This window comes from Trichoplusia ni, chromosome 11 (genome assembly GCF_003590095.1).
Source record: "Trichoplusia ni isolate ovarian cell line Hi5 chromosome 11, tn1, whole genome shotgun sequence".
In the NCBI taxonomy this organism is placed as follows: domain Eukaryota; kingdom Metazoa; phylum Arthropoda; class Insecta; order Lepidoptera; family Noctuidae; genus Trichoplusia; species Trichoplusia ni.
The window spans coordinates 7,824,435-7,849,243 of record NC_039488.1 but is presented as its reverse complement, the minus strand read 5'-3'; the positions used below and the strand labels follow the sequence as shown (position 1 = coordinate 7,849,243).

Here is a 24,809-nt window from a genome sequence, read left to right as displayed (position 1 = left end):
CCGTATTTTAACTGCAATCCAAACGCAAATTGCATTTTGAATGCTGTTGACACGACTGCAAAGCAAACGTGCAGTACGATTGCAGGTCCACGGTAATTGAACTGCAATCGGACTGCATTTTACCTGCAATTTGCGGTTGAAATGCGGTCTAGAGCCTTAGACTATGGTTTTATATGAACGTTCTTTAACGTCACGGCGTATTTATTTATTTATTTATACTTCATACAAACAAGTACAATGGTGGAGTTAATGCCAAAGGCATTCTCTACCAGTCAACCAAGAGGTGGTGCAGAGAAACGGGATTTGTCGTAGAGATTTTCATTGTACACGTGAATATTGTGGTATCGGCAAACATTCGTGGCGCATAATGCAGGGTAATGCGTTAATAGGATATCGATATAGATATCGCGTTATCAAGGTAAATTGGATACCATTCCTATTAAAATTGAGCTATATTTTAGTAAACGTCTTAATTATATTTAGAGATTTTTTTAAGAACATAAACATACATCGGATATCAAATAAAATTACTGAGCCAAACTTGATGGACTTATGGAATCAAATAGTCCGTTCATTACGTCGTAAGTTCCGAGGTAACAAAAAAAAAACAACACTTTTAGGTCGATTGAAAATCTTACACTTACCAGTCTCTTAAGATCGTAAACAATGATTATTAAAGCGAGACGGCAGTATTTCTGTCTCATTTCTACAGCGACAACCTCAACAATGCCAAATATGAATATAATATAATTCAGTTCAAAATATAGAAGTTTTTAATCATCAGTCCAACATATCATAAAGGTCCAATATCACCAAGCTACTATTAAATGATGCAACGGTTTACTCACGCGTAATTATCGGTATCGACCGACTAGTTTCGGCCCCAACCGGAGTCCTTAATCATGAGCTGACGCAGGCAAGTCGAACGAGTGAACCGTTGCATCATTTAATAATGAATCATTCTCACGATAGTTACTATCAAAATACACCAAGATACTTTTTCGTGTTTCGGAGGGCGAGTTAAATTGTGGGTCCCGGCTGTTATTCCTACATCTTTGACAGTCGTTACAGATAATCAGAAGCTGAAAAAGTCTGACAGCCAGTCTAACTAAGGGATATCGTGTTGCCCAGGAAAATGGGTTGAGGAGATCAGATAGGCAGTCGCTCTGTAAACACTGGTACTTAGCTGAATCCGGTTAGACTGGAAGCCGACCCCAACATAGTTGGGAGAAGGCTAGGATGATGATGACTGTTTCTTTGCTGTTTATGTTTAAATATATGTATTTATTTATCGCTTATCCTAAGTTCGGCCAGTTCTTTCTCTTCGTCCACTTCATCTTCATCATCAGAGCCGTGGACTGACGCCGCTGGTGTTGTACCTCCTGCAAATGAAAGATGGAAATTTAAATATTTGTTTTCAGAATTAATTTTATGAGTTTTCTAAAGGACCTGCGGATGTGTCTAGGTAAAAAATAACGGATGACGTGTATACATATATGGATGTTAACTTCCTAGATTTGGATAAAATGGTTTTCAAGTTTAATAATTTCACAGAATTTTGTGAATTTTCATGCCTGAAAACGCTACGGTATTTTAGTTTCACTTTTCGAATATGTTCATCAATTGCGCTTTTATTTATATTTAGTTAGTAATACTAGAGACAACCTTAGACTTACGGAAATCTCTTTAAATATTCAGCATATTTTTTTAATGTTTATATAAAAATATATTTATTTTATGTATTGCATTTTAATAGTTTCTTTTAATACCAAGCACCATCTATAAAAAGGTGCTAAAATCAGTGTATCAAACCACTCAATATGTGTACCACTCGTGTCGCAGTGTTGCCATTACAAAACAAAAAACTACAACTAAATTCTAGTTAGACCTTTCTAAAAATCCGGCAAAGCACGACCATAAGCCAGACCGAGATAAACCAAGGTTCAGGGCTGCCAGAGTTTCCATTTTCCCCGGATTCGTGGTAATTTTTAGGCTGGCAACCAACACGCCATCTGTCAACACCGTTCATAGTATTTTAGACGGTATGCCTTTGGAATAGGAGCTGTTTTTGATTGTAGCTCTTATTTAAAAGGTCCGTAAGGATATTGACAGATGTTGTTGGATTTCAAATTATTTTTATTTTAATTAAATAGTTTATAACTTTATTTATTTATTTAAAACAAAACATACTTATTGTTTAGTTTTAAAATGACTAAAACAATGTTGATGAAATCGTTCTGACTGGCATCCTAAGATATAGGAATTGACCAATTGTTACATTACACGATTATGGTTGTGTTTATATAGATATATAAGATTTATTAGAATTTTATTCGACATTTTTAAAAATATTTACCATTGAGCTAAAAGAATCGATATTCACGAAGCAACCAGCAAATCATCCAATCAATAAAAAACGAAATCCTATAAAAACAACCCCAAAAAGCTCCAGTGCAATGTCTACTCTAACGACACACAAATAAGATCCAAAATCACCGCACTCAATTCCCATTATCAGCACAGTCTTGGAGCTTCGAGATCAGCTGATCGATCTGTTCAGCGACCGCTTCGTTCAGCGGCTCCAAAAAGTTTTCATTCGGCGTTCGGTAATGTTCGTGCTCCGATTCGGTAAAGTTCGGCTTTTCGAAACTTATCTCGAGTCCGTGGGCGCTGCCGTCGTCCGTCAAATCTAGTATTTCTAATGATTTCTGGAGATTGAGTAGATTCTTTTTTTGGACGTCAATTTCTGATGTTTGGATTTGAGAGTCCCTTTTTTCTGTCTCGTTTGGGTCACGGCGGACTGGTGGGAGGTAGCCAAAGGTATATATGTATGAATATTGAGGTTTCTTATAATTGAAATAAAGTCTGTTGAAAGGGAAAGTTCGCTCATGTATATATGATCCACATATTCTTTTGGTATGTATTTTTGACAATACATGATTGAAAACAGTTTGTTTTGGTAAGTGAGAGAGAATTTAAAAAATACATCTCAAACTCGACTCGCACTTGAATAGATTTTTTATTATATCTGTGTGCCCTTTGATATAAATTTGGCAAGACCGCCACTCATGCTCATAATCCTACAAAAAAAAACCTCGCTAAAGTGGGAGTAGGCTGGTCACTTCTGGAATACAGCCTGTCCGCTGGGCAAAAATCATCACCTATTGCACGCCAGAGGAAGGACATCATCCCCGAGGTCGTTCGCGACGAAGGTAGCATCTAATCAAATATTGGCACGTGGCCAGAAATCGCAAAAGGTAGAGAGGTTTGGAAGAGAATATGGCCTTTGCCCAGCAGTGGGATCTAAAACAGGCTATATAAAACAGTAAAAAGTAGGAGTCAGAAACATGAGAAGTTTTTGCTCTCCGTGGTCAATAAATGTTTTTTGTTTCTATCTTTTTCAAACAATGCCTTTTCAGACACGGGATCACTTCATGCGAAGAGACCCGGTCCATTTTAAAGGCGTACACGGGGACACAGGTCCAACATGGAGAGGCCTTGTCGAGAACTTTAATGTAAAATGTGATGGGGTATCTACCAGGGGCCATCCACCCCTGCTCTATTAAAGAACAAACATGGACGGCCCAAGGTAGCTACAAAACTATTGCAAATTGTATTGTGTATAACTAATAAGGGCTATTGGTATTAATACACAATGCCTTATTATTAATATTACATGTACTATGGGGTTCAGAAACAATAAATAAATAAATAATGCGGACAACATCACATACATTGTTCTGAACCCAAAGTAAGTTGCTGAAGCACTTGTGTTATGGAATTCAGATACAACGAAGGTACCACAAACACCCAGACCCGAGACAATGTAGAAATGTGATTTTTTACATTGACACGACTGGGAATCGAACCCGGGACCTCAGAGATAGCGACACCTTGAAACCGGTACGCCACTCGACCACGGAGGTCGTCAACAATGTCTTATTGTTAATATTATTATGTGCTAGCTTTTCGCCCGCGTCGTGGTCGGTTATATCGCGTTTCCAAGAGAACTCTTCAAAAGTCCGGGATAAAAACTATCTTATTTTCTTTCGCAAGGTCAACTCTAGCTCTGTACCAAATTTCATTAAAATCAGTTCAGTGGTTTAGACGTGAAACCGTAACAGACAGACAGAGTTACTTTCAAATTTATAATATTAGTAGGGATTACTCACTGGAATGCGTAGGGCTGGGCGGCTCGGAGATAGGGCGGGGGTAGTTGAACCTCTTCCCAAGCTCTTGGTCCATGTGGTCCACATAGTCAGGGTACACGATCTTGAGAGCTTCGGCGCGAGCTTGGCGGTAGTACTGCACAGATAAGTATATTAATACATTACTATCATTGTAACCAGATAGTATAAAAAAAATCTTTAAAATAAATTAACATATAATGATAAGTCGTTGTCTAATAATAACTAAAAACGTTCATACATCCATACCTACAAGCATTTTTACAGGACAAACTTAGAGCATCCTTTTTTGAGTCGGTTAAAGCACTGAAACTTTCTCCTGAATGTAACATACTTTTCTGAAAACCGCATCCAAATTGCTTCAGCCAAACTCGAGATAACCGCGGACAAACATACATACATAAAATCAAGCTGAGAACTTCCTTTTTTTAAGGTCGCTTAAAAGCAAGAGTTTTAGATAGCTTTTTTGCTTTGCAATCAAAGTACAAACGTCATTACGGATAGAAGCTAGAAAGTCTGACAACCTGTCTAACCATGAAGTATCGTGTTGCCCAGGTAACTGGGTTGAGGAGGTCAGATAGGCAGTCGCTCTTTGTGAAACCCTGGTACTTAGCTGAATCCGGTTAGACTGGAAGCCGAGCATAACATAGTTGGGAAAAGGCTAGGCCGATGAATACTTACAATTCCAAGATTCCTCCAATCTAGAAGATCAGACAGTCGTTCCGTCCTGTTTCTCTGAATAATACGCTGTCGCCGCGTCAATCTAAATGAAAGAAGAATTACGATAAAATACGTAATCACTCACTGAACTCCTCCTAAAAGGCTGAACAAATTTTGATGAATATTTCGTATGCTTTATTGGCCTGAATGGTTAACTTACAAATCGCCCGTTTAACTTAGCATAATTGAATTCGCCGAATGCTGATTTGGCAGATAGATACTAGCTGTAGTATTCCCGGTAAAGTTGTTTTGCCATACAAAGGAGGTTCAGAAAATAAAAAAAGGTGCATGAAAAATATATGATGATGATGAGCTGGCAACACTGACGACCGGTTGTGTCAAAAACCGTGTCTCGTAATTTTTGTGAATTTAATTTAATAATTAATGTTTATCTTAAGTAAATAACATTTAAATTAATGTGTTGCGTATTCATCTTATGTGTGATTGTGTCAGTGAATGATTTGTAAACAAAACACTGCCAAAATTGACGAAAGTATACCGGCTGTCATCGCAACGGATCGGATTTGAAATCATCGCTTAAACCAGATGAGTATACTGTTTTAATTAAATAACTAAGCTACATTTATGACATATAATTTCATGAAGGTCTCGTTAATAATAATTATTTATTAATTTCATATCGATACTGATCAAAAGGTCAAAGTACAAAACTTTTATAACAAGAAGAAAATAATTTATACTATAATCATATAGATACTAATTATCCCTTCATATTCCTTATTTATTATTAATCTTCGCGTTAGTCCAATGTAAATACTCCTTTAAAGTCAAGAGATTAACTTAAATAAATTTAACAAATTGCAAAATATCTACCCACTTGATACTAAATAATATTGTTAAGTGTAATTGCACTGTTTTTACTCCCACTATCATAATTACTGCTACTACTTAGTTAATTTTCTGTTTTTAACTAACTTTTTCATCTCAGTGATCCTTCTTTTTTTCCTATTACATCCTTAAGTATCGCCCACCTTTAAATCTTAGCTACTTCAATACACTTAACACCTTTCAGGAATTGCAGAGGCTAGCGTGTAAACATGCAGACCCGCAGAGCCGCATCCACGGAGGAGAAATTAAGGGCTACGTTGAAGGAACTAGAGTCAGCCAAGAACCTATGCAGCGAGCTGCTGAGGGAACGGGACGATAGTGAAATAGAAGTGAAGAAAATCATAGATAAAAACACTAGTTTAAAAAACGAATTATCAGATTTGCACATATCCCATTCTGAAGTCCTTGAAGAACATCAGAACCTGCGTCAATTGGTTGCAGAGTTTCAGCGGTGTATGGACACACATGAGCAAGCCTTGAAACGTATAGCCGAACTAGAACTTGAGTTGAGTGTGGCCCATAAGTCCCTCGCCTCAATGCAGCTGGCCAAGTTTCAGGAACAGTCCGCTACCACCTGTAGTCTTTTTGAGGAGTTAGTTGATAGTGGCTCCATGCTTATTTGTAATGAGAACCCTGTAAACACAGTAACTATTGACTTGACAGAAGATGTGTCCTTAATTGAAAATCCTACATTTAAGAGTCATAATAAGCTCAAAAAGTATATAAAAGTAAATAAAATTATAAAAAAACACAGGAAATCACTGCATACTTTAAATATTAGTAGAAACAATAATAACTATCTTAGAAAAAAGCTAGTAAATTTAAATTCAGAGTTACAGGCCTTAAATAGGCAACAAGATCAAAGTAGGATTATGTATGATCAAGATATAGCTATCCTCCAGGAACAGCTTGAGTCTAGGGAATGCACTCTGCAAGATATATTCCATAAATATGAAGCGTCACAAAAAGAACTGAGTGAACGCATGGTTGAGGCCGGTGAGTTGGTTGACTTGGTCAGGTACAATGCGGAAAGATATGAGTCCCTGACCAATAATCTGTGTTGTGCCTGCTCCTGCTCTCCACCCACGGCCTCTGTAAAATCTCAGAGTGCTGAACCTTTACCGGTGTTCACTACACCAGCTTTAAAAAAGGTTAACTTGAAAATAAAAAAAAATAATAGTATTATAAGGACACATATCTTTTCAGATAAATTAGGTCAAGGATTAGGTAGTATCATTTGTTCCTGTTCCCAGCAGAGTGTATTAAATACTTGTTTACCCGGTGCCAGCTTTTACAAAGTTTCAAGACAAATTGCTTTGTCTGAGTTTAATGCAGGTTCCACAGGTATTTTATTATTTGGGGATGGTCTGGCTGTCAGTAGAGCAGATATTATTGATTGTATTGATCTAATGTTACAACTTTGTGAAAAAAAGAAATGTAAATTCATTTTCTGTGCTCTGCCCTACTCTAATTCATTAACTTATGAGCAGAATATGCATATATACAATTTAAACTTATTAATCTATAATATTACTTGTTATAACAAAAATTCAATTATGTACTTTGATATAAATAAATTTTCTAGGTCATTTAAACTGACACAATACAGTATGTATTTGTCAAGTGCATGTAAGCGACGAATTGCTAAATTATTAGCATATAATATACCAGATTCAGGTACTAATGTACCCAAGGGTTTTGATAATGTTAGTAATTGTACTAACAATTTATATACATCTAGCTGTTTAAACAGCAAGGCGGGACAACGGGGAGGCTGCATGGATTGAATGTTGTTCATCAAAATATGCAAGGCCTCTCCGGCAAAGAATTAGAATTAAGTTTATTTATTGAAAATCACGATGTTCAGGTGTTATGTTTAACTGAACACTGGTTAAGAGACTTTGAGGTGGCGGTATTTAATAGCGTCCATTATTCCATACAGAGTGCGTTTGTAAGAAAGAGTGCTATTCGCGGAGGGTCACTTATTATTGTTTCAAACGAAATTAAATGTAAAGAACGTCCTGATATTGTTAACCTTTCTGTCGAGCGCACTATTGAACTGTCCTGTGTGGAACTAGAGCAATACATTATAATTTGTGTGTACAGACCCCCTTCAAGCGATTTTAATTTATTTGAATCTGTTATGGAAGATTCATTAGCGAAAGTTAAATGTAATAATAAGCAAGTTATAGTTTGTGGGGATTTCAATGTAAATATTTTAGAATTAGCTCCAATTTCTATCCGACTGCTGAATTTGTTCAAGTCGTTTAATTTAAATAACCTTTTTTGCGAACCAACTAGGTTTACGGCCTCTTCTGCAACTTGCATAGATAATATATTTAGTAGTTGTGAAGCAAATAAAACATTACTTTTAACTAATATTACTTCTGACCATTGTGGCCAACTTGCTAGTTTTTCTCAATTACTATCTAATAAAACCATTAAGGTAGTCAGTAGGCCTTACACAGCGCATCGTTGCTCTCGTTTTAAAATCAACATCAAGTCAAAATTACGGCCATCGCTTTTGGACTCGACTAACCCTAATGAGGCTTATGAATCGGTTTTTAATGTTGTTAAAAGCGAGTTCGAAACAACTTTTAAGTGTAAAACTAGACAAGTCAAGAGCAGTTCTGCTGCCTCGTTTAACCAATGGGCCACTACTGGCATATACAAAAGTCGAAGCAGGTTATATGAGTTATATGGCATGAAAAAATATAAATTTGACACAGATTTTATACATTATGTTAGAAATTATTCAAAAATTTTTAAGAAGGTTTGTAACTCGGCCAAGTCTAAGTATATCAGCGAAAAAATAAAAAACTCTTTAAATAAAGTAAAAGCCACGTGGAATATTATTAATCAAGAAACTGGTAAGGCTACGAAACGCGACAACAACTTCGATATTTTATACAACAATGAATTAGTCACTGAAGCTAATAAAATTGCCTCTATTTTTAATAACTTTTTCGCAGATATACCATTAACTACAACGAGTTCCTTAAAATCATCATCACTTGATGCAGAAAACTTATTACGTAATTGCGTGCCCAGTTGTGATTCTACTTTCAGTTTCGAATATGTGACTCCATTAGATATAAACAATGCTTTCAAATCACTCAGTCAAAAAAAAACAGAAGATCTTTGGGGCTTTTCTGTAAAACTCCTAAGTAATATAATAAACATTGTAGCACCCTCTTTAGCTGTCATCTTTAATAAATGCGTAGACGTAGGTGTCTTTCCGGACTTGATGAAGCACAGTAAAGTCATACCGTTATTTAAGGCAGGTAGTAGAAGTGACGTTGGTAATTTTAGACCGATATCAATTTTACCTGCGTTTAGCAAGATTTTTGAAAAATTGATTTTAAAACAACTTCTGCATTATTTTAATCACAAGACCCTCTTACATAGCGAGCAATACGGTTTTACAAAGGGACGTTCAACTACCGACGCGGGTGTAGCTTTACTGAAACACATCTACGACGCTTGGGAAAGCTCTCAGAATGCTATTGGCGTTTTCTGTGACCTCTCAAAGGCGTTCGATTGCGTCCGGCATGACACACTGTTATGCAAACTCAAACATTACGGTGTCAAAAATAAATCACTGGATTTAATTAATTCCTATTTGAGTGATAGGGTCCAATGTGTAGATGTCAATGGTAGCAAGTCCACCGGACTACCTGTGAAACTAGGGGTACCCCAGGGTTCAATACTCGGCCCATTTTTGTTTCTAGTTTATATTAATGACTTACCATTCTTTTTAAAAGGCATGTGTGACGTTGTGCTGTTTGCAGACGACACTTCTTTAATATTTAAAGTCAACAGAAATAGAAATGATTTTAATGAAATAAATAATACACTCACTCGCGTCACACATTGGTTTTCAACTAACAATTTAGTATTAAATGCCAAGAAAACCAAATGTATTAAATTCGCGACGCCTAATGTTAAGAATCTTGGGCCGAATATTGTTATAAATAATGAAGTGCTAGAGACTGTAGAATCAACGGTTTTTCTCGGTGTTACGGTTGATGCAAAACTAAAGTGGTCGGCGCATATTGCATACCTAGCGAATAAACTCAGCTCTGCCGCTTACGCAGTTAGAAAAGTTAGGCAGATTACTGACGTGGTCACAGCTCGTCTTGTTTATTTCAGCTACTTCCACAGCGTTATGTCCTATAGCATACTTCTGTGGGGTAAGGCGGCTGATATCGAAGCGATATTCGTCTTACAAAAGCGAGCTGTCAGATCCATTTATCAGCTAGGCTCTAGAGTTTCTCTTAGGGAGCGGTTTAAAGAGATAGGCATTTTAACTGTAGCATCCCAATTTATTTTAGATAATATACTATGGATACGACAAAATCTTCACTTATACCATAAAAAGAGTGATATACATAGTATAAATACACGGAACAAACATAAGCTAATTGGTACATCGCACCGTTTACATAGGGTACACAACTCATTTGTAGGGCTTAGTGTTCGCCTCTACAATAAACTACCTCCTAGTTTATTGGAATTGCCATTCAACTCGTTTAAATCAACGGTTAAAGATAAACTATGCAAGAAGGCTTACTATACAATAAATGATTACTTGAATGATAAAAATAGTTGGTCGCCGTGATTAACACAGGACGGTTTTAGTGTGGATTAATGTATGACGTGTTATTACGATTATTATGTTATTTGATAGGCATACTTTATGTATGTAACATTGTGTTACCTATTTTGTTTTATTTTAGTATGATTATACGCATAAACGTATATGTTCTTTATTAGAAATTTTGACATGTATAATTTTATTAATTATAAGATTGAATGACGTAGCAATTTATGCCGCCTCCGTGTTCGGGGCTGTGCCAGGTAAATCAACGTTTGGGGTATTTCTTTCTTTGAGTTTTATTTTATTAGCCGGCAGCAGATACGTCATGCTCCCTTAGTCGTCACTGCCTGCGGTGGCGTCTTGGGTCGGGTCACCTCCTTCCCTCAAATATGGCGAGGGAGGTGATGGCTGACCCTTGCGTCATACTCGTGAACGGGTGCTGCTTGCGGTGGCTGGTCGGTCTGCTGACCTTGGCCGAGTAGTTGACAGTTTAAGTTCATAGTGGCTTAGGTACCATGACCTCAAATTTTTGTTTATTTGGCACGGCACCTACACACTTATTTTGATATATTTTTTAATAATTATATTGTAAATGGAAAGACAGCGTGCTGCTGGGGAGTTTGTTGCGCCGTTTCTTCTCTCACAGCAAAAGCACTTAGGAAGCGGTGACGGGTGGGCAAAACTGGGTGCTGTCAATGTAATTTGACCTTCAAAAAGTGCTACTTAGTAGCCTAATTTGAATAAATGACTTTTGATTTTGATTTTGATTATGTCGTCCGATTATTAGACCTAACCAATATGCACGCAAAATTTCATGAGAATCGATCGAGTCTTTTCGGAGGAGATCAATTTCGTACACCGTGACATGATAATTTTATATATCTGGAAATAAATAGCTGTTTGTTGTTTTATCTCGACCCATTTGGCTTATCTAAGTCTTGAAATATTCGTAACAGTCCGGGGAAGGTGTAAACGATGAGAAACTATGGAAAAATTGCTAAAAGACAAAAAAAAACTCATGTAAACCACTCTACCTGATGGCTGTCATAGTTTTGAATATAAATTTAAAGAAGTCTAATATTCCTTATAGAGAAATTCGTAAAATTACCACGAGATCGGGTACTACGTTGGTAAAACTGCGGGTAAAATCTCCTTAAAAGAAAAATTTTGGATACTCACTTGGTAAAATCATACATGTACTGGGCTAATTGTTGTACGGAACCCTCTAGAGAGATATAGCGTCTGTCCACTACGTATATACCGTATGACATGGGATCCGCTATGTGGTCTTGCATGAAGCAGCCGAAACCTGGAGAAAAATGTAGTTAATTAATTAATTACTTTGAAGACATATTAAAATAAGTACATAAAAACAAATTAGATGTAAATGTATTAGTAATAGTTGTAAATAGAAAGAAAAACATCGACATGCCTGAATTACTTTCTTTTTAATGTCATTAAAAATATGGAAGATTAAAAACACTTGAATGATGAATTGTATGGTAGTAGGGATAAAAATATCACTTGCTTGTAAAAAGCTTACTGGTAAGTGACGTCACACGAGATTTCTAAATCACTGTATCCCTTCATTTTATGTTTACGACATGAAAATAAAAATAAGTAATCAATACTTTTGGACATCTGTCTGTGGGACTAAACAGTTCTTTTTTTTTAATAAGAAATAACCCTTGTTTCGCGGTTTCACAAATAATCAAGTCACATGCACAAAGACACTCAGACTCAGGACAAGCATTCGTGGATCACTAAACGCATATCCTAAATCGAATCCGCGACACGTCACGCTCAGTGGGTTTGGCTTGGTGACCTCAACCACTCGGCTATCTATTTATTTATTTATCCTTTATGCACAACGTGGACTTAATGCCTTAGGCATGTCGACCTTAGGGTGATGAAGAAATAAAAACATGGTAGATGCAATATTTTTTCTTTTTGTGAAATACTCCATTCGTAGTCAAAAATAGTCAGGTGCCATCTGATCACAGCTTATACTAAGATAGATCCTTGTTACACAAATTAATAAGTTCGTCTTGTAATATAATAATGTGTGACGTTTTTTGATAATTTTCCTTTAGACTGTATCTATGTGTGACGAAAAAATAAATGGTTTAAATAATTGACTGCACGGATAGCCGAGTGGTTGAGGTCACCACGCCAAACCCACTGAGCGCGACGTGTCAGTTCGACCCTCGCGTACGACAAGCATATGTGTGATCCACGAATGGTCGTTCTGAGTCTGGGTGTCTTTGTGCATGTGACTTGAATATTTGTGAAACCCCCGCAACTCAAGGATTAAGTTCCTTATAGAAGGAGTCGTTAAAAAAAATACCACTTAAAGGTACTCACCGGATAGATTGGTGGTGATACTTGGTATCCCCATAACGGTGCACTCGGCGGGGGTGTAGCCCCAGGGCTCGTAGTAAGACGGGAACACGCCGAGGTGACAGCCCCGGACAAACTCCTCGTAGTCCAGGCCGAAGAGTGGGTTCGTTGATGTTAAGAATTCCGGGTGGAATATTACCTGGGAGGGAGATTTTGATTTTAGGTTTTGTTGAAAATCAAAGTGCTTTTATTTGAATTTTGTCTTTTTTTAGGCACTTTTGAAATGTTTATATTAATTATGACTCTAGTTGTTATTTCAAAATGTCTAGTAGTCATATTTATGGAGAATATCTGGCAAGGAAAACCCTCAGTTAAATGATACAAAATTAATAGATTTGAAAAATCTAAAAACTCTCGTTTTAAATATCACTCCATTCAAATTTTATATAAATCTATCCAGCCGTTTTTATAATTGTAAACTGCATTGTCATCGGGTTCGAAGCTACCCTGTAAATTTCAGCCTGCTAGCTTATCGGGTAGTGTCTCAAAATTGAGTTACAAAAATCCAACCAGAACGACAAACAAACAAGAAAAGTGAGTGTATAAAACGTGGGGACAGCCCAATTTCATTAACATGAAAGCCTGGATATTATTTTACCATTTTTTTCCTATTTTCTACCTATCAAGCGAGCGAAGTCGCGGGCAACAGCTAGTATAGTAAAAGTACGCATTATACCTTGACTTTATCATTAACGGTGTTGAAGAGTTGGCATCTCCTGATGCTGTTCAGCACAGGGTCGCTCCAGTCATCCACCTGGATAAACAAGTCATATGTTTAGTAATTAAACGAAAAAAAAATACCACCGAATGGTCCGTGACACAAAACCGACGTCAGCGAGGCAGACCCACACGGAGATGGCGGGATGACCTGGATTCGTTCTTACCGAACTGGTCCCTCGCGGCTCATGAAGACAAGTGGAAGAAGAGTGGGGGACCATTGCCCAGCAGTGGGACATTCCAGGCTAGTAATAGTTAAACGCCAAGCCCAGTGAGAGCGACGTGCCCCGAGTTCGATCCCGTAGGACAAGCATTTGTGTGATTCACGAATGCTTGTCCTGAGTCTGGGTGTCTTTGTGTATGTGACTTGAATGTTTGTGAAATCACCTGCGTTACAAGGAGTAATTTTTAATGGGGGAGTCATTTAAAAAAACTATAATATTAAAGAATGATGTTTTTTTATGGTTATAGTCAATTACGGTAAAATGCCAAATGTCAATTTTTAAGGGTTGCTTACGCAAAGGGTAAAAACAGAACTCTATTACTAAGACTACAAAGTTTGTCTATGCGTCTGTCACCAGGCTGTATCTCATGAACCATGATGAAGGTGTGGAGAGTTTTACGCTTTTACTCAAGATAGCTTATCGTTTTTACCTTTTCAGTAAGGAACCCTAAAGCGGGTTCTGACAAGTAAATCTGAAGGTATAAAATGGCTAATATTTCTTAAGGTTCTGAACCGAAAGGGTAAGTTCGATTACTAAGATTCCGCTGTCTATCCACCTGTCCGTCTGTCCGTCCGTCTATCAACAGGCTCATGAATCACGATGAAGGTGTGTTGAGCTTTCAGTTATTATCCACAATATTTTCTGAAAAGAAATACCCTTTCTACCTTTGAGTATGGAACTTTTTACCCTAAATACGGTATTGGCAGGTTAATTAATAACTTACCACATTGTGCGTAGTGATTGGCGGGAGACCATCTCTCTGCAAGCTGTAGATACATCTTTTAAGACGAACCGTGTCGTCCTTCAGAAGCAAGTCCGATGCGTCCGGGAGGTGGCCGCTGGTAACAATATATTTATATTGATAAATTACAATAGGGTAGGGTTTCGTTTATCTATCACTCCATATAATCAATACTAATATATAAAGCTGAAGAGTTTGTTTGAACGCGCTAATCTTAGGAACTACTGGTTCAAATTGAAAAAGTTTTTTTTGTTTTGAATAGACCATTCATTATCACTGAACTGAGTGATATGGATTTTTTTTTTTCTGATCTGTTATCACTTGGCGCTTCATTCGGTCTCTGATTATCGTTGAGTTTTGGGACACCCTGTATAAGTATGTCAAGTACTCATTATACAAGCTTTGTTTAGTTTGATACTAGATGGCGTTGTTTGAAAGTTGAGAGTATAAAAACTCACCTCAAACAGATGTCATACATCCGTTTCCCTATCTTCTGCTGTATATCGCTGATGGTGTCCCTCAGGGCCTTGGTGACGGCGTGACCGCGGAGACTCTCCACGTTGAAGTTATTTGTTTTCGCGGGGAATATCATGAAGGCTACGACAGTCATGTCCGATCCTGAGGACTGGGGGAAACAGAGAAGATGTGTGAGTATAACAGATATAATAAGGGTCTTGACTAAAATAATTGATAAAATGAAAAATACGTATTCAATCCTTTTTTTAAATCTGTATAACCGACTAAACACATTTATACTGTTATGTTAAGTGCTGATTTTTCAATCGCCAGATAACTTTTATCTGACGAATATGTTTGACGTTTTGACAGCTTTTGTATAGAAAATATGTCAAACAGCCATATTTATTCCTCAGATAGAAGTTAAAGCTGATGACTTTCAAAAAGTATTGAATTCGTATCATTAAAAATAATGAATGTATGGTAATGGGAGCTAGTAACATCACTTGCTAGTAAAAATCTTACTGGTAATTGACGTCACACGAGTTTTTAAATCACAGTATCGCCTTCATTTATATTTAAAAGATAAAAGAAAAAAAGTGAATAGAATGTTTTTGAGGCTTTTCTTTAAGTTCAAAAACTAGACTCTTTAACATTATTTTATTGTATTCTGTAATAGTATTTACCTTTAAATAATGGTTTAATCTTGCGAGTGCTTCGATAAAGATGTCTGCGCCTTTGTTACCGAACTCATATCGGCCCGCGATAAAGAAGTACAGGGTCTTGTCCAAATCGAAGTTGAAATGTCTGGAAGAAAGCAAATATTTAAAGCAATATATTAATAAAAGAAAGTGAGTGTATAAAAACGTGGCAAAAATACCCACGTTTTTAAATTTTATCAAAATTGGTCTAGACGTTTTTACAGTTGCCAATTGCATTGTCATCGAGTTTGAAGCTACCTTGAAAATTTCAGCCTATCAAAATTGAGTTGCAAAAATCCAACCGGAACGAGAAACAAACAAGAAAAGTGAGTGTATAAAAACGTGGATAAATGTCCTTGCTGGGGCAGCGCGATTGTCTGAAAGGGTTACCGTGGCCCCGGTACACGAAGGGCAAAGGAAGGAACATGGGTGGTTTTAGTCAGGAGAAGTCTGACACTCCTTTCCGAACCTTCAACCCAAAGCGAAAGGAGTCATTGGACAAATTCCTATCCAGAACAAAGAGAAGAACAAAATAATCTCATAAAAATTTCCCTTTAGCCTACCCAAAAACTTCACTGTGAACCTTTCTAAGTAAAGTCTCTTTTAAAGTGTACCTTAAAGCTCTACACAAAAGATCCAATTTCCAATACCAAACCCCCAATTCAATCTTCATCAGCTTCAATCATCATTCATCCTCTCCCAATCAATAAAGTCACTTTGAAACTAATCCTAACGCCCCCACGTATTAGGTCCAATTTTCAATGTACATGGCTATACTTTTCGCTCCATCTGCCACTGTAATTTGAACGCTATGTCCATGCACATAAGGTCTTACCCATAGAAGTGTCCGCGGGCGAACTCGTTGATCTTATCCTTGGCGAGGGCGTGCAAGTTCTGAAACTCGTGTAGGGCGGAAAACTTCTTAACGTTCAAGCCGTTAGGAGTGATGATGTCAGCTTTACGCTTCAGAAGATGCTCAGCTTCATATCCTGAGGAAAAAGAAAAGAAAATGAGTCATTAAGTCGCGGGGGTTTCGCAAAATTCAAGTCACAAGGACACCTAGACTCAGGACTCACACGTGGATCACACAAATGCTGGGATCGAACCCGCGACACACACGCATTGTGAGTTTGTCCTGGAGACTTGTAACGGGTTCTGGATATTATTTACACATCTTTGATAGTGGTTACAGGTAGTCAGAAGCTTGAAAATCTGACATCCAGTCTAACCAAGGGGTATCGTGTTGCCCAGGTAACTGGGTTGAGGAGGCCAGATAGGCAGACGCTCCTTGTAAACACTGGTATAATACAGCTGCGTCTGGTTAGACTGGAAGCTGACCCCAACATAGTTGAGAAAAAAGCTAGGAGGACATTACTTATTATAAAACTAGCTGTTGCCCACGACTCCGTCCGCATGGACGTCAGTTTACAACGCGCTAGTGTGCACATATTTCATTATATTAAATAAACAATTTTTAAGAAAAGTTAAAAGAAATGCCTGTGTCCTTTCTCAGGCTCTAGACTCTCTGTGTACCAAGTGTGTGTTTCGTATTTGTGATATACCGCCTTATGTACCACAGTTGTACATGAAAGTTTAAATAAATAAATAAATAAGATATTAGTACGATTTTTTTACCCTTTTTACCTACCTTTAGTACCAAAACTAGCCTAGTACAGTTAATTATACCTGTGATATCGGACACAGTGGTGAATATATGCGTCATATGCGCAGCGGCACGCTCCATGCAGTAGCGGTGGTAGATCTGACGCTTGCCAGCCTCCTCGTCCACCGAAAACTGAGAGAAAACACATTTGTGTTACATATTGTTTTCAAATTGGGGTTATATTTAACATGAGAGAGATTCAAAAAAAAAAATTAGACATGGTATTTTTAAGCATTCTTGATATTTTAGCCAAGAAGACTTCGGTAAAACCTTTCGCCTTCCCCAGGGCAAATGAAGTCTATAAGGTTTTCTGCCGGGACAAAAAAGATGCTGACAAAAAAAATATGACCCGGGTTTTGAAAATTAAAAACATAAAGTTCATTCCATACCTTATCCAAATTATTGTAGAAGTCAGTGTTGCCAGCGCAGAGGTATCTTCCAAGTAGTGTTGCGTGCGTTGTGAAGACGGTAGCGACATCTATGTGACGGGTTCTAAAAACATGCATATTGTTAAAATTCGACGCAAATCATATTAAAGCGGAATTGACTTGTAATAGATGGTAGAACTATTTTTTCTTTTATCTTGTACTTGCCCACTGTGTCCCACTGCTGGGCAAACGGTCCCAAATGTTTTCACGATTATCTAACCTGGGCCAATCTGTAACACCTTGACCAAAGCAGCGCTATCCATCAGCTCGCTCTCATAATATGCGGCACTTTTTAGTAATTTGACGACCTCCGTGGTAGAGTGGCGTATGCACGGGTTTCAATGTGTCGCTCTGAGGTCCCGGGTTCGATCCCCGGTCGGGTCAATATAAAAAATCACGTTTCTACATTGTCTCGTGTCTGGGTGTTTGTGGTACATTCGTTGTATCTGAATTCCATAACACAAGTGCTTTAGCAACTTACTTTGGGTTCAGAACAGTGTATGTGATGATGTCTGCATTTAAAAAAGAAAAAAAAATATCCATGCGGCTGTCATGACCCACCCAATCCCAGTTTAGCTTAGCAGTTGTTTTTGGCGTCGAATAACTCTTACCTTAACATGATGAGACCGATACCGGCTTGCCATTCGTGGAAGTGAGCGACGACGCGCGGCGGTGTGTCGCTGTAGCTCTCAGCTGCTTTGCGGAACTAAAACAAAACAAATAAAAGATTTGAAACATCTAAAAACCAACATTTAAAAAAAAATCGGGTTTGAAGATACCCTGAAAATTTCAGCCTGCTAGCTTATCGGGAAGTGCCTCAAAATGTGTCGTAAAAATCTAACCGGAACGACAAACAAACCAGAAAAGTGAGTGTATAAAAACGCGGGAAAAAAGTATAGTTATATAATACTGTATGCCTTCAATGCGTTGCGGCTTCATTCACGTATTTGTATGCGTAAAGGTTGAATCTCAACACAAGAAAAGTACCATAGGTAGTACACCTATGTATTTTCTTAATTATTCTAAGAGACCACTGACAAGAAGTGAAGGAAAATACCGTGAGGAAACCTGGATTACAAATATTCCCACGTTCTTATGTGATCCGTATCTTTGTCTATTTACCTCTGCGATCAGCTGAGCGACCATGAACCCCAGTATGACAGCATCGTTGGCTTCCACATCTAGGTGCGGTATGCCGATGGAACAGGTACTCCACAACTCCTGCTTGTAGCTGTCCAGCTGCCACGCGCCGGAACCAATGTCGAACAGGATGATCTGAGGGTTGCCGTCAACTAGCCAAGTGCCTGTGTGTAGCTGGAATAAATAAAAGGAAATACAGTTATTTCATTTTAAGGATCTACATATGACGTATGTACACTTAAAATAAGGACAAAAATAATAATAATAATGATGCATCAAAAAATTCATCGGCATCGTTTCAAGCTAGCCTTTGGGTCACGGGAAATTTCAACAAGACACTTTGCTAGATCTATAATAAGCGTTTTGGCACTCGGCCCCCACGGCCCAAAAGTTTCGACCCCAAACGGCCAGAGGAAATTAATATAGAAGGAATCTTATTAATCTTCTTCTTATTGTGTTTCAGACTTAAGAAGAGTTCTTAAACAGTTGGGCAGATTTGGTAGAAATTTCGCATGGAAAAATGTGATCTACGAGCTTGCAATAAGGATGACTACAATTTGTGTCCATCATGCAGTTTAATAATGAATAGTATGTATTTTTTGTCTTTACAAATATATACCTATATAAACATAATATAATATTTTTTTGTGAATAGAACTATAGTGTGTTTGTGAATATAGTGTGATTTCATTTATGTGTATAAACTTTGCAAAGTCCTTACGTCACAAACCCCCTCTCTTAAACTTTAAAGCAGTTTATCTTTATCAAGATTATTTCTTAAATAGACGTGTCTACTATTTCTTTACTATCTACCTGACGAACTATAAACGAAACCTTTTTTTTAGTCGTCATCTCTATTAGTATATTTATTTATTTAATTATCACACTAATTTAACCTAATGCGGTAGCTAGGACTAAACAAAGGTCTAAGTATTTATGTGAACTAGGGTTTCAGAGATTGAATTATTATGAAATTGTTCTTCATTTAATGCAATGGGCAATTGTTTATTACCTTGTATCCCTGCGCCCTCATAGCGTTGACAGCGGTAGTCAGAGGCGAGTTTGGAGGAAAGTCTGCCTCCTCCACTTCCGTACGAGCGCACTGCTCTTTGTAGGGGCCTGAGTAAGAAAACTTATTGAAATACCTTGTAAAAACCGTAAGACTAAACATATACAAAAACAAAAGTTCATTACAGAGCGTCAAAATACATATCTTCATCCGTGTCTAAAATAACCAGTCTTCTGATCATGGGTGGCATCGACAAAACCTTTTGCGAGTTCTTTATATAGAATATAGAAATACTTTGACGGTTTTCCCTTCTTTCCGGATGTGAAATTATCAAATGATTCCTCTTCCGCTTTTTTTTAAACGACTCCCGCAATAAGGAATTTAATCCTTGTGTCGCGGGGGTTTCACAAACATACAAATCACATGCACACAGACACCTAGACTCAGAACAAGCATTCGTGGATCACACAAATGCTTGTCCTACGCGGGGATTGAACCTGCGAGACGACGCGCACGGTTTGGCTTGGTGACCTCAACCACTCGGCTATCCGTTCAGTCCAAGTCTACTTTAGGTTGAGCGGAAAGGAGTGTCAGACTTCTACTGACTAAAACCCACCCATGTTCCTTCCTTTGCCCTTCGTGTACCGGGGCCACGGTAACCCTTTCGGACAGTCCCGCTTCCCCGGCAGGGTGTTCTTTATCCTACCCTCGTAAAAATACGTTGAAACAAACAACAGTTTTCTTTGGACCTTCCATTCCTTTATTTATAAAATCCAAAGCATGATTAAACGAGTGGTGCCACACCAAACCCACTAAATACGACGTGTCGAGGGTCCGATCCCCGCGTAGGACAAGCAGTGACTTGAATATTTGTGAAACCCCCCGCGAGACAAGGATTAAACTCCTTACTGCGGGAGTCGTTCAATAAAAAGAAAATGTTTCTGACACCTCTGCGACACTAAGATATTGCTGGGGTCGTTTTAAAAACAGAGATACATAGTAGGTATTATTATATATCTTACCTAACAAACAGTAGTTTTCTCCCATTTCCTCAGTGGACACATAGGCCTTTGATCTGATGACAGTGTATATGCCTCCAACTGGAAAAAATAGGCTAAGTTAACATAGTTACAATAGGATATTCATCATCATCATCAGCCCATATTCGTTAATCATATAAAGATTAAAATAAAATTTTAGATAGGTATGTGTTATCTATACTAATATAAAAGCTGAAGGGTTTGTTTGTTTGTTTGAACGCGCTAATCTCAGGAACTTCTGGTTCGAATTGAAAACTTATTTTTGTGTTGAATAGACCATTTATCAAGGGATGCTATAGGCTACATAACATCACGCTGCGACTAATAGGAGCGAAGATACAATGGAAAATGTGAAAGAACGGGGAAAATTCTAATCACGTGGACGAAGTCGCGGGCAACAGATAGTATTAAATATAAGGCTGTTACTGCTTCCTCTCTCCTAAGTTATTGCTGTGCCCGACAGGGTCCATAATGGTTCTGAATCATTATATTTTTTGATATTATTTGAGTATTGAGGATATTTGGGCAACAAAATCTGTTTAGTCCGTCATACAGATATCCAAAAAATATTGGATACGTACTTTTTCAATCTCGTAATTAAGGGGATACTGTGATTTAAAATCTCGTATGACGTCACTTGCCAGTACGCTTTTTACTAGCAAGTGACATTTAGCCCGACACACCATACATTTCATCCTCTTAAGTGCTTTTCATCTTCCTTAATGCTACTATATAAAGAATAATTTTCATTTCATAACATAAATCTTATCTAAGTTATTTAACTTATACGTTGCACAATTAAGATGCCTGCGTCTGAGTGTAATATGATCATCTATTGTCTATGCCCAGACTCCGTTCAGTCCTTGCGAATACTAGTTTTTCTTGTTGTCTATGTTTTCTTAGTTAATGTTAAGTAGGACATAGCTTTCTATTGTTGCTTTTAAATCAAGTTTAAGATGTTTTAAGCACTGTTTTGGAAATTAAGTGTGTATAGAACTGGCCTGTTGGTCTAGTGGTAAGTGCCCCTGACTGCTATACCAGAGTTCGTGAGTTCGATTCTATCCTAAAAAATGTTCGTGTGATGAGCATTTCATATTCAATTATTCCCGCGTCTTTTTTAAAACTAGTTTGTATGTTTGTTTGTCGTTCCGGTTGGATTTTTGTAACTCAATTTTGAGGCACTTCCCGATAAGCTAGCAGGCTGAAATTTTCAGGGTAGCTTCAAACCCAATGACAATGCAATTTACAACTATAAAAACGACTGGACTGGTTTTTATATAATTTAAATGGAGTGACATTTAAAAACGTTGGTATATAGATTTAAAAATGTATTATTTTTTATGATTTTGGGTGTAATTTGTCCATAAATATTATGAATGTATTTCGAAATAGTATATCGTATGTTTATCAGTTACTGTTGTCTAGTACTCATAATACAAGCTTTGCTTAGTTTGAGACTAGATGGCGTTGTGGCTAATTGTGGGTTATATTAGTACACAAACCTTTGTTAGCCACCTCCCAGGCGGTCTCGAAGGTCCATCTGTTTTCATCGCTGGCGGCCTGACCCTTGTCCATGTAGGAGAGCAAATCATGTGTGGATTCGGCCCTGTAGAACCTCTTCGATGATCTGTCGCGCGACATTGTGATCTGCGGAGGAGACGATAAGGTTTAATTTTCAATGTACGAAGTATGTATGGATGTTTGTTGGTCTTTCACGTTAAAACTACTGAATGGATTGGGACGAAATTTGGTTGAAAGATAGTTTATAACCTGGATAAACACATAGGATAGATTTTATCCCGATTTTATGTTCTCGTGGGGTCAGTATCAATTTCGCGGGCAAGAGTGCAATGATCATTTTAGAATCATCTTTCTTAAGTGGTAACTTAGCTTTTTGCTAACAATTAGAAAGCTGGCATATTTATTTATTAGGAAAACGTTGCTGTTCGTTGGATAATGTAATCTACTACAGTGGAATCTATGGATAAGAGAATACGGTTGAATATTGATCGCATGTTATAGTAGTAGAAGTAAAATCGGCAGATGTTTTGCGATATAGTGATCTATGTGTGAGAAATTAAGGTTTAATTATGAATACAAGGTATTGTTGATGGAAGGCTTCAGTATAAAGAATTTATTTCTAAAAAATCTGTCACGATTTTGTGTGCTACGTAGAGGAGATAAGGTTTAATATAGAAAAGCAGTAAAGCACATGAGGGAAATGTCATTTAAAACGTGTAAGTGTTTTCAGCTGAATACCGAAATATTCTTTAGCAAACTTATTGAATATACATATATTATTTTCGCGTTAGGGCAATATTCTTCCCATTCATCTGTTTCCACAATAGTTTACACATTTACTTAAATTGCTGCTATTAATAATATACACCGTGATTTTTTAGTCGTCTTACAAAAGCAGCCCAGTTCATGTATCCAATAACTAGAACACGTTCATGATAAATAAATAGGTATTTATGAGATTTGAATAAATTTAAAATGCAATTTTTATTCAATATTATGATGCAATTCGTAGTTTTTTAGAAACACAGCTCTGTTGCGAGCGCGGTCCGAGCCTTGTAACAATGGTGAGGGGCGCGGGCGGCGGCGTTTTTATCATTTTTAAGAGTATATTTCAGATTTTTATTCTTTTATTTTTGTTCGTACTTATTATCTTAGTTGATGATAAAAAAATAATAATCGCGCCTAGGGGTATTTTACGTCGGATACATGAACTGGGCTGCTTTTGTAAGACGACTAAAAAAATATGTTTTCTTATACATATACCTCTCATACACAGACAGCTATCTCTTTGTCCTGTTTTCTCGACTGAGCGCTCGAAACTAATTAGTTTATAAATACTACATACTAATAAGTCTTGTTTACTCCGGAAGATAGTTCGAAGATAAACAAAGAATTGGCATCTGATTATATGACGTAGGACGTAGACAACGTCAGGAGAAGTCGCGCCCCCCAACATCATAGAGAAATAGACAGAAGTGCAACAGGGATTGCCGTGGTGTGACTATACCACTCGGCTATCCGGTATTTTAATGTAAGATAGCAGTTATGGAAGAGAGACACAGGCCATGTATCATATGGGGACTGAACCCGCAACGTTTCGCGTACAGATATTTCTCATTTTGATAGTACTTTCCGTCATGATGATTTCATGCTTCAAAGATGCAACGGTTTACTCCCGCGTATTTATCGGGATTGACCGACTGGTTTCGGACACAACCGGAGTCTTTACTTAATAGCCGACGCGGCGGCAGGCTCCGACTCCCGATAAATACGCATGAGTAAACCGTTGCATCTTTGAAGTATTTATCAGGATACTCTGTATAAGATTTTCTTGAAAGAGAAAATGCTTTTTATAGGTTCAAAGTGAACCTTCTATAATTTCTCTATTCAACGCAAGACCTCGGTCACAGCCAAGACCGTCTACAAACATTGGAATACCGCCAAACATATGGCAAATAATTGCATAAGTTTTATGTAATTCTTGCAAAGAAAAATATGATGCAGACAGAAAAAACTTTTGTGCTTCCTGCTTTGCAGCTGATTTTAAATAGAAAACAGTTGTAATTGAAAAATTGTTTTATACCTATATTGAAGCAAATTACTTTTTCACTGAACACAACTATTGAAAAATTCTTATTAGGTGATCAAATCTTGTATGAAAGATTACAACGCATTGCAATACACCGACACAAAAATGCGGATGACGTAGCACGGCGGTTCAGGTTTAGTCAGTGAGTCTGACACTAGCCGCTTCCTCCCCGAGGGAGTGGGGGTCCATAAGGATTCCCCCGTCTAACCAAAAAAAGGTAATCAAAACTTGTTGCTTCATGCTCAAAAACGGTCATTAAAATAGATTGCTTTAGTAACAATCACCTGTGTATTTAAGGGCATTTCTCCGTAATTAGAGAAAAA

At 37.6% G+C, this 24,809-nt stretch overlaps 1 protein-coding gene across 2 annotated transcripts in view; it reads right to left on the bottom strand.

Moving 5' to 3' along the window:
- Positions 1 to 1,192: 1,192 nt before the first annotated feature.
- The window catches only part of LOC113498597 (glycogen [starch] synthase), a 29,960-nt gene continuing 6,343 nt past the window's right edge, over positions 1,193 to 24,809 (bottom strand). Inside the window, exons 2-19 of one of the 2 annotated variants that reach the window (XM_026878672.1) lie at positions 22,379 to 22,523; positions 20,859 to 20,936; positions 19,840 to 19,946; positions 18,810 to 19,001; positions 18,299 to 18,393; positions 17,649 to 17,751; positions 17,283 to 17,391; positions 16,432 to 16,585; positions 15,582 to 15,702; positions 14,898 to 15,064; positions 14,422 to 14,536; positions 13,433 to 13,510; positions 12,721 to 12,895; positions 11,536 to 11,665; positions 4,869 to 4,950; positions 4,173 to 4,305; positions 1,264 to 1,382; positions 1,193 to 1,233 (exon numbers count right to left, since the gene is read on the bottom strand). In XM_026878672.1, the coding sequence (XP_026734473.1) occupies positions 1,285 to 1,382; positions 4,173 to 4,305; positions 4,869 to 4,950; positions 11,536 to 11,665; positions 12,721 to 12,895; positions 13,433 to 13,510; positions 14,422 to 14,536; positions 14,898 to 15,064; positions 15,582 to 15,702; positions 16,432 to 16,585; positions 17,283 to 17,391; positions 17,649 to 17,751; positions 18,299 to 18,393; positions 18,810 to 19,001; positions 19,840 to 19,946; positions 20,859 to 20,936; positions 22,379 to 22,517 (2,076 nt within the window). In that variant the 5' untranslated portion in view covers positions 22,518 to 22,523 and the 3' untranslated portion in view covers positions 1,193 to 1,233; positions 1,264 to 1,284. Of the gene's footprint in view, positions 1,383 to 4,172; positions 4,306 to 4,868; positions 4,951 to 11,535; positions 11,666 to 12,720; positions 12,896 to 13,432; positions 13,511 to 14,421; positions 14,537 to 14,897; positions 15,065 to 15,581; positions 15,703 to 16,431; positions 16,586 to 17,282; positions 17,392 to 17,648; positions 17,752 to 18,298; positions 18,394 to 18,809; positions 19,002 to 19,839; positions 19,947 to 20,858; positions 20,937 to 22,378; positions 22,524 to 24,809 lie in introns of both variants that reach the window. The other variant, XM_026878671.1, reaches the window with a different exon arrangement.